This window comes from Sphaerulina musiva (assembly GCF_000320565.1).
Source record: "Sphaerulina musiva SO2202 unplaced genomic scaffold SEPMUscaffold_6, whole genome shotgun sequence".
In the NCBI taxonomy this organism is placed as follows: Eukaryota; Fungi; Ascomycota; class Dothideomycetes; order Mycosphaerellales; family Mycosphaerellaceae; genus Sphaerulina; species Sphaerulina musiva.
Window position 1 is genome coordinate 1,717,264 of NW_016017388.1, and position 9,614 is coordinate 1,726,877.

Here is a 9,614-nt window from a genome sequence, read left to right on the forward strand (position 1 = left end):
GCAGTCGATTCCGGTATTAATACTCTACCCTACGGCTATACCGCTATAGCTATATTATAGACTATACGCCGGAGCTCGTCGACGTACGGTATAAGCTACTCTACCTAATCCTCTAATTTGCCCGTCCTATTTTGAACGGTCCCTACTATAGCCTATAGGCTATCGACCGTAGCCTATAGCGCTTTAATAGTAGCCTTTAGCTAGGCGATTCGCTACAAATCGCTAGAGGAATCGTTAATAGGTATCCCGGCCTAATAGCCTAACTTAGTATATCGCTTGTAGTAGGTATAGATAATACTATTCTTTACGTCTACCTTATACGGCGCGTCGCGTAGACTGCGAGTATACTAGTAATATAGATCTAGCGTATTAATACCCTCTATAGTCTCTATAATTCGGCTAGCTTAGTCGAACTTCTATAGGTTATTTTTCGCGACCTTCTTCTTCGTCGCGTCGTCGCCCGTAGCCTCGTCTAACTAGCCCTACTATCTTTCGACTAAGTAGAACTAGAAGTTGCTAGAGTCTATAGTAGTAGGCCGGCGTAGGTATAGATCGGGGGTATATATAGCCCTATATATAGCGAGTTAGTAGAGATTCTAGTAGAGATTTAGTAGCGAGTAAGGCTAGCCTACCTAGTATCGTCCTCCTTATCCTCTTTATCCTCCTCCTTATCCTCCGAGGTATCCTCGGTATCGGTATCCTTGTCTATAGCGTCGCCGTTATTTATCGTAGATATGTTCCTACCGAGCGCTACTAAAGCAGTAGATACGAGGAATCTACGGTATATTAGTAATATACGAGTTTACGCGCCGCGCAATAACGTACTAAGGTTCGAATAATATAGTTATCTACGTCTACGGTAGTAGAGGAGAGAGAGTAGACGTATTATAGTAGTAGATTCTTTCTTCGAGTTGCTATAGCAATAGCTTTATTATATAGGTAACTTATTATTAAGACGACGGATCCGGCGACAAAGAGAGAGGTAAGGTAGCGACGGATGCGGCGGTAACGGCGAGGTAGGCGGCGAGCGTATAGCGAGTATATGTGGTGGTGTATAGTAGGTAGAAGGGTAGAAGTAGTAGGAAGATGAAGCCAAAGAAAGCCGGGTGACGTGTGGCGGCTGGCCACTTTGGGCTTCCGTCGGCGTATTTCTAAGGGTCTTTTCCCACCCCACTCTTTGATTTAGAATTTGATGGGGTCTGCCTAAATGTCTATTCTGCACTGACAACTTTTTTTCTGTCGAAATAGCTGCACACAACATCTATCATCTCCAGCGAGGGTACCGGGAAAGAGTAGAGCAACATGCCGCGCCAACGCCCCTTCTCCAAGAAGACGGCGACAACCTTCAACCTCGTCCATCGCGCGCAGAACGACCCGCTCATCCACGACGAAAATGCACCGTCGATGGTGCTGGCCGAAAAGGCTCAACCACGACGTCCCACGCAGGACGACTACGCCTACTCTGCTGCTGGCTCCGTCTACTCTGGGGCTTCCTACAAGTCTTACCGATCGCAAAAGACGAAACAGCGAGGCGATCTGGAAGGCGAATTTGGACAGAATGTGAGGAAGAATGAGGGCGAGGCAGCACAGCACGGTGTCTTTTACGATGATACATCGTACGACTACATGCAGCACATGCGAGACCTGGGCGGCATGGGAAGTCAGTGGGTGGAGGCCAAGCAGGCCGATGACAAGAAGAAGGGTAAGCAGAAACTCGAGGACATGCTCGCGGATAGTCTCCATTTGGATGACGACGGCGCCAGCATGACGAGCAGTACAACGAGCAGTGTAGCACGAAGTCTGTTTCCCGAGGAGATCTTGCCGAGCGAGTTCGTGAAGAAGAGGTCGTATCAAGATCAGCAGGATGTGCCAGATGAAATTGCCGGCTTTCAACCAGATATGGATCCTCGATTGAGAGAAGTGTTGGAGGCCTTGGACGACGAGGAGTATGTGGACGATGACGAGGACATCTTTGGAGAGCTGACACAGGACGGATACGAGCTGGACAGAGACGAGTGGGAAGAGGGAGCTGAGGGACAATTTCTCGACGACGAAGAGGATGAGGGCTGGCAAAGCGACGACACGATCAAAGCACCTGCAAGCCCCCGACAAATGCCCCGAGAACTCCAAATGCCCGACGGGGCGCAACTAGAGCATCCTGAGGATGTTCTGCCACCCGAGGATCCCCTTGCCGAACCCACTGCAGATCCCGCAGCAGGCGCATGGGATTTCATGAAAGAGCACAAGGCATCCTCTGCTTCCAAACCCCAAGCAGCAGCTCCTTCCTTCCATGATGCCTCCCTGATATCCTCTCTTGCGAGTGGTCGGCGAAAGAAGCGCAAAGGAGCCAAGACCTCTACGACCAACTACTCCATGTCTTCGTCTGCTCTCGTGCGGAAAGATGCACTACGAACCCTCGATGAGCGTTTCGACAAAATGGAAGAAAAATACAGCCTGGAAGAGTTTCCTGAAGAAGAAGAAGAAGACGAGTACAATGCAGACGTACAATCCCTGGCATCTGGTATGACTGGCATGTCCACCGCATCTCGTGTTAGTAAAGCCTACAGCAACATCTCTGGCATGAGTGGCACGAGCAACATGAGCAAAATGTCGAGTTATTCGAGGGCGAACGACGCGGAAGCCCCGAAGCTTGTGAGGAGTGATTTGGATGGTATGATGGATGAGTTTTTGAGTTCGCACAACAAGGCTGGCAAGTATGGTCAGAGGGTGAGGAGAGGAGCTCCAAAGACTGGTATGGAGCAGTTGGATGAGATTCGGCAAGGTTTGGGTGCTGCGAGGTTCGGGAGTAAGACTAAATCGAAGAATCACCAGCAGGTTCCGGTAAAAATAGGGTAGAACCCCCCTTTCCTCCTTCCTCTCGAGCAAGCGAGGTGTTGTTAGCGTTTCTTTTCACTTCTGTTCATACCTATACCCAGCTAGAATTATAGCTCATAACGAAATACAGGCGTTGTACATTCGCATGCGTACCTCATTGTATTCACAACATATCAATACCGTGATCTTATATTGGCGGGACACGCCCACTTGGCCGGCCAGAACACTCTCCCGCACACCCCACCCAAGCATTAAAATTCTCCACCCCATCTCTCGGCCTCTCCAAAATCTCCACTCCACTCCCCTCAATCCTCCCCCCCAGCATCGCCACCTTCACCATCCCCGTATTCCCCTGCCAAGGCTTCGAGAAAAAATTCATCCCCGCGACAACATAATACGCCGACGTCGAGCTCCCGATTGTAATTGTTGCAGACCCGGCTTCCTTTGCTAATACGATTGCAAAAACTTCATCTTGGAGAATTTCTTCTAGGGGATATTCTTGTTGGTATCCGTTGGGGTTTGTAGGGGATTGAGCGTTATTTCCTACGACATTTGTTGTTGTTGATGATGATGATGATGATGATGATGTTGCTGCGGGAGTGGTTCGGTACCAGTAGATGATTTTGTTGGAGGGGATGATTGGAGCTGGATGATTATTGTTGTTGTTTTTATTATAATAAGCGTGTTTGTAAGCGGAAATTTGAAAAGGTAGAGTCTGCAACCAGGCTTCGTGAGGATAATTTTTCACGTATGTTTCTGCGCCGGTAGGGATGCCGGAATTGTTGAGGATAGGTCCGATGTAGTGCGCTTCGCCGTAGTCGTTCCACGTCACAATTTCGACGAATTGGGGGAGCAGGGTGAGGGTTTGGTTCCAACGGAGGGACCAGGCGTTGTCGCCGCGCCAGACCCAGGCTTTGTGGTATTGGGGGAGATTGGTGTAGAACCAGGGTGAGACTCCCATCATGAAGGTTTTGCTGGAGGATTTCATGGTTGTTTGCCAGGTTTGGTCGGAGAGGGTGTTTACGTCTGTGGGGCCGTTGGGCCACATGTCCCATGAGACTGGTGGGACGGTTACAGTTAGTGACAGATGATAGAATATAGGAGTCTTTTTTTTTTTCTTTCTTTTTTTATGATGGATGATATCACAATCAGTAGAGACTTACAAGCACCATCAACAAGACTAGCATCAAAACCTGTCGGGCCCAAAGACGTCCAGCACGGAACCAAATAAATCTCACCCACGCTGGATTGGAGAGCAGAGCGAATTCCCGGCCACGCGTTGACTTGATCGGACGTCGTGCCTTCAAAAGTCGAAACAAAGGGCTTTCCATCGACTTTGAAATAGGATTTTTTCGGTCCATATGCTTTGAGAATCAGTTCAATATCTGCTGGCGTCCAGGGGCCTGCTGTGCCTCCGAGATAGTCAAAGGAGATGAGAAGTTTGAAATCTCCTTGGCCGGAATTGATGAGGGAATTGGCGGCGAGGTAGGCATAGCTCTGGATAGAAGAAGATGTAGCATTGTTGGTTAGTGTGTTACTATTGGTACTACTACTATCTAAGAAACGAAGGGGAGGGATAAATTCAAAGACGTACGAGTTGAGTTGCGGTCGTGCCCTCGAAGGGTGTGCCGATATTGAGTACAAAAGCATCGATTCCGAAACTGGATGCTAAAATGATGTCTTTCGTCCAGTCTTCTTGGGTATACGCTCCATTGTTGCCGACAATGACATGTGCGAAAACACTCTGGGCTAGAGTCAACGCGGGAAGGAAAGCGATGGCTTGTAAGAGGGTTTGCGACCAATTCTTGAACATTGCGACAGTCTCCAGAGGAGTCTTGATGTTGTTGTTGTTGTTCTTGTATGTGTGTGTATGTCTTTTTTTTAACTTGTGATGGTGTTGTACACTTCACCTCCCTTGTACCCTTTTCATCCTGTAACAATGGTTGATCCGATGGCGTTCCTTTTTACGAGATTCCTTCAGGATGATCATGATGAAGTCGGTCCACAGTCGGACTTGCATTACTGCTGCAAAAGTATCTTACGGACTTTACACACACACACACATACACACACCTCCAGCAGTCTCGTTATTGATCAACTACCTTCTTCATTGAGACCAGGTTGCATCTCGCCCTATATTACCGAACTCGAAATACCGGTTTAACGCAACCCTACAGTAGTGATAGCATGAGCTGTAGAATCCTTCCGATGTTATACAAGCCTTGCCCTCTGCCTGGGCTCGAATCCTTCCAATCTACAAACGCGAAGGTCAGCTCGGTTGTACTGGTGGATTCATGCTTGTGATCCTTGCTGGAATAAATTGATTGTGCAGTGGTGTAAGTACTGTGACCGAGAGACTCTATTCGAGCGCTTGTGCTGCACATCTTCTTTAGCGACATTATATTCGCTTCTATTTGCAGCCTGCAATGGCTGCATCTTCATGCCATCGAGGACCATTGTTCGGGAAATCTGGTTCGAGCTGGAGGATTCTTTGTTTTTTTTGCGGCAGAAATGCGTAGATCCACTCGTGTGATGGTCGGGTAGCGAGTATTTGGATCAGCTTTCCCAGTTACATGTACTCACCTCAGTTGTGACGAGAAAGTTCCTTACTAGAGCCTTTGGAACGTTGCTTTCGGTACCTTGTGGTATGATACTGGACGATATGTGAGCAAGGACTCACTTACTCAACTCTACATTTACAACAGCGGCAGTCGACTCGAGTCGACTTTCAAAAAAAGAAAAGATGGCAAGCACTGCTCCAATAACCACGTCTGCGACAGCGACCACTGCCACAGGACCTGTTACCGCTCTAACAACCACATTCACGCCACCGGCAAAATGTACCGAACAGTCTCTGATGTTCACGATGCTCTCGGCGCCGAATTATGAAGTATGGGCCAACGTAAGTCTTTTGTTCCCTCTCTTGAAAAAGCTCCAGTATGTATACGGCACGAGAGACTTAAAAATGATCGAAAACAGGAGCCTATGCCCGTGAGCTCAAGTACAGTGACAGAGTGTTATCCTAGCGAATGGATAGGAGCATACCAAACTGCCAATACCTCTTCTATCGTGCCAGCAATGTCTCCTTTAGTCTGCCCACTGAGCTGGGAGACTGTTATGACTGCACCCGGAAACTACATTGCATGCTGTCCTCCGTACGTATCGTATCCTCCATCCATCTGAACTTACCTTAGGTATTCATCAATCTCGTGAGCTAGCTAACTAACAGTGCTTTCCCCCAACCAGTGGTTTCAGGCGAACAGACCCCAAAACTACCGTCGACGGCTACAGACCTTTTTATGGAGGAACCTGCTACTCCGAACTCCCCAGCGGATCGGCTGTACGGGTAACTCAGTATAACAATTTGAGTATCAGTGCGACGGTGACTTTCACGGCTAGTAGTCAGAATGTGGGACTTTATGCACATCCTATCGATGGGTATGCGTATCAAGCGCAAGAAACTATTTTTGTTTCTTCAAATGTAAGTTTATATTTCTTGGTTTTGAAGAAAAGGAGAAGAAGAAAAAGGAAAAAGAAATCAGGGCCTGTGTAGGACTTATATGTTTTACTTATAGGCGACATCTTTATCACCATCCTCCTCCTCCTCCTCAAGTCTCGCAACTCCCACTTCCACTCCCACCCCCAACTCCAGCAAAACTCTCTCCAACGGCGCAATCGCAGGCATAGTCATCGGATCCCTCGCCGGTATAGCCACCGCTCTCCTCCTCCTCTTCTTCCTCCATCTCCGTCTCCGTCGAGCATCCACCACCACCACCCCTCCACTCCATCCACCAGAGACGGTCGAAATCGACGGAAATGAAATTCAGAAAGAACTCGACGGGACGCAAGTCTTTGAAATTCAGGGTTTTGCGAAACACCCGATTGCGGAAGTCGAAGGGAGACTTTCTTCTTCTTTTTTGCAGAGGGCGGAGTTGGAGAATGGGAAAGTTGCTGGAGCTGTGGAATTGGAGGCGGGGAGGCGGGAGGGGGAGGAGGGGAGGGATGGGAAGGTGGGGGTGTAGGATAGGGTAGGGTAGGGTAGGGTAGGGTAGGATAGGATAGGATAGGGTAGGGTAGGATTGGGTAACTTGGGTAGGTAGATTTGGTTTTGGGGATTTTTTAAAGGAATTTGTTGGCGGCTGTGGGAGGGGAGGGGAGGGGATGGGGTGTTGTTTGGTGGTGAAAAGTCTTTCTGTCTCGAAATGAATTAACTTGGAATGATTCAATTCAGAACGACTCAATTCAGAACGACTCAATTACAACACTACACCTAGGCGGGGACTTCTACCCCGGCTGCCGGTCTGTATATAGCCATTATATACAGTATGCGAACCTCATTTGACATGATTAATAAGCAGCATCAATGGTCTAGTGGTTAGGATTGCTGCCTTCCAAGCAGCAGGGGGGGGTTCGATTGTGAGTACAGCCATAATCGTTTGCAACACACGGCCATCGTCTAACATCTACAACAGCCCTCTTGATGCAATCGGTTGCGTGATATTCTTTTGCATCTGTCTTGGAGTATACCTGTGTTTTTGTCAGATTGACAGTAGCCTGACGCATTACCTACAGTAGGTGCCTACCTACTTCACTTTTGGCGGGCGCTTAGTCTTGGCATCCCTGTCCCCGCAGTGAATCAAGTCTAATCAAATTTAGCTCAGATATTGATAGAAGAATTGTTATAGTTCTCTGTTTTTATATACTGGGACTACGACAGGTTTGAGTATGGCATTCGAGCAGGAATATGGAGTTTGAAGAGCGGTATAGTATGGCGAGTTGGTAGAACGTTTGGGAAACCATAGCTCATCGTCATCAACTTGTGCAACTCCTCCCAGACTGAGCCACATCAAATAATGCCATGCCCATAGGTAGCCTAGACCGCCACAGCATCGAACCAACAACTGCCTGAATACAGCTAGACATGGACAAAAAATGCCGTATTGTTCCCCCTCCCCCAAAAAAAGGAAGTCCATCAACAAACCTCCCCAAAAAGTCATTCAATTTCAAGAATTAAAAATCCTCGAATAAAGCAACTCATGCCTCCCCATCCACAAATCCATCACCGGAACCTCCGTCCTCGCATCCTCCCACGACCTTGCCTCATTCCCTTCAATACACTTCTGGATCCAATTCTGCAATTTCCCACTTGCCAGAATCGCTTGGTTTTGATAGGGGCCGAGAATACTCGCTCGCACGGCGGCTGAGAGCACGGCTTTGGCGTGGTTGAGAAGGAATATATATGCCGTTGAGTGGCGTGAGAGGGATAGGGCTGCGCAGATTGTGCCGAAGAGGGGGGCGAAATGGGCTTGAGGGGGGGTGGTGGTGGGTGGGGGTACTAGTTCTGGAAGAGATGATGGATGGTTTGGGGGAGGAGGGGATTTGAGGGCGAGGGAGAATTTGTGCAGGGATTGGGATGCGGAGGTGGAAGTAGTAGTAGTAGTGTTAGTAGAAGAGGAATTCGAACAAGTCGATGCAAAGGCTCGTTCCCATACACCCATTAGCGCTCGACCTTGATTAATAGATGCTCGGCGCGCGACTGTACAGAGTGTACTAGCGTCCAGATCATTATCCAAATCGAAGAGCTGAGAGGGAGAGTGCCAGGCGGTCAGGAGATATGGGAGAGAAGTCGAAGCGAGATTGTGGAGGGATTGTTCGAGAAACGTCTCAAAGGCGGAAAGACGGGTTGCGTCGTGGCTTTTGGGGCCGCTTAGGTTGTGGTGGGCGAGAAAGGATTCTAGACCGGAACTGTAGGCGAAGGAACCTAGAGGCAGGGCCGAGTCGGAGAGGAGGAGGAGATTGTGGAGGGATGGGTGGGAATTTGTTGTTGTTGTTGTTGTTGTCGAGGGTGGTGTTGGGTGGATGGGTAGAGGGTTTGCTTCTGGGGATGTTGGTTTGGAGGTTGTGGCTGGTGATTCTTGTGAGGTTGGCCGTGGTAGTTGTTCTTGTGAGGCTAGTTCACGGCTTTCCATTGCGAGAGGTTGATAATGAGACTTGCATTCGGATACAAGAGCTGGGGTATTGGAGGATCATGATATACATTCACCGCATTCGAAGTCCTTGGTCGATCTGCAATCAGGCACGTGATAGTTCTCGGAGTGAAGTCAGACTATTTATGTCTCAAAACCGCTTATGGTATACCGTAGTATATCATTCAGCCCCTCCTCGATAGGCCAACTATAACTCGGCTGCATGGCTCAAAGTGTGATTCCCGCCCATCTCGGGCCTACGACATCATCAATCCCGGCCAGCTTGAGATATCATATAGTCGGCGATAATCATAGCATGATGATATTTCGGTAGGATTTTTTCCCCCTATCAACCACTCCCATATCCACAGCGTACTATTTATTATCATCTATCTGCTCCTATTCATTCCACGAGAAACCAGAGAGCACTACACGAAGCACAAGTAAAAAAGTAAAAGAAAAAACAATGTCTCAGTCGAAATGGGAACAAATCTCGGCCAAAGCAAGACAAAAAGTCCTGGACGATATTCCCGCAGAGTGGAAAATCCCTCAGGAGAAATTGCCTGGAGATGATATCCGCGATGTGACTGGTGTGGCAGCATCCAGTGGAATTTTGAGTGAACGGGAGCTCGCCATTACAGATTCTCTGGCGACGGAGATTGTAGCCAAAGTTGGCACGGGAGAATGGAAAGCAGAAGAGGTGACGGTTGCATTCTGCAAAAGAGCAGCTCTCGCCCATCAAGTGGTACGTTATTGTTGTAACAAAATGCATCGAAGATTGTTCTTCTTCCTCTCTCCTTCCCCCCCCCCCCC

General features: G+C 48.5%; 5 protein-coding genes and 1 pseudogene across 6 annotated transcripts in view; 4 read left to right on the top strand and 2 right to left on the bottom strand.

Moving 5' to 3' along the window:
* Positions 1–1,302: 1,302 nt before the first annotated feature.
* SEPMUDRAFT_67971 (Low temperature viability protein) lies at positions 1,303–2,856 on the top strand (the record flags this gene model as incomplete). The annotated part of the gene is made up of 2 exons (XM_016909804.1): positions 1,303–2,534; positions 2,625–2,856. 2 exons carry the CDS (start codon positions 1,303–1,305, stop codon positions 2,854–2,856), a joined length of 1,464 nt encoding a protein of 487 aa, XP_016760370.1.
* Positions 2,857–3,022: 166 nt separating this feature from the next.
* On the bottom strand, positions 3,023–4,648 carry SEPMUDRAFT_157057 (glycoside hydrolase family 71 protein; the record flags this gene model as incomplete). The annotated part of the gene is made up of 3 exons (XM_016907717.1): positions 3,023–3,894; positions 3,999–4,332; positions 4,430–4,648. 3 exons carry the CDS (start codon positions 4,646–4,648, stop codon positions 3,023–3,025), a joined length of 1,425 nt encoding a protein of 474 aa, XP_016760371.1.
* Positions 4,649–5,578: 930 nt separating this feature from the next.
* On the top strand, positions 5,579–6,857 carry SEPMUDRAFT_118188 (uncharacterized protein; the record flags this gene model as incomplete). The annotated part of the gene is made up of 4 exons (XM_016901407.1): positions 5,579–5,737; positions 5,815–5,990; positions 6,082–6,316; positions 6,411–6,857. 4 exons carry the CDS (start codon positions 5,579–5,581, stop codon positions 6,855–6,857), a joined length of 1,017 nt encoding a protein of 338 aa, XP_016760372.1.
* Positions 6,858–7,192: 335 nt separating this feature from the next.
* SEPMUDRAFT_t43 lies at positions 7,193–7,260 on the top strand (annotated as a pseudogene). Its single transcript has one exon. The product of its transcript is annotated as a tRNA-OTHER (tRNA).
* A 277-nt stretch (positions 7,261–7,537) lies between these two features.
* On the bottom strand, positions 7,538–8,804 carry SEPMUDRAFT_67974 (uncharacterized protein; the record flags this gene model as incomplete). Its single annotated transcript, XM_016909805.1, has 1 exon — positions 7,538–8,804. One exon carries the CDS (start codon positions 8,802–8,804, stop codon positions 7,839–7,841), a length of 966 nt encoding a protein of 321 aa, XP_016760373.1. The 3' UTR covers positions 7,538–7,838.
* Positions 8,805–9,258: 454 nt separating this feature from the next.
* Positions 9,259–9,614, top strand: part of SEPMUDRAFT_149961 (amidase) — a 2,496-nt gene continuing 2,140 nt past the window's right edge. The window contains exon 1 of the mRNA XM_016905878.1: positions 9,259–9,546. Within this exon, the coding sequence (XP_016760374.1) occupies positions 9,268–9,546 (279 nt within the window). The 5' untranslated portion in view covers positions 9,259–9,267. The remainder of the gene's footprint in view (positions 9,547–9,614) is intronic.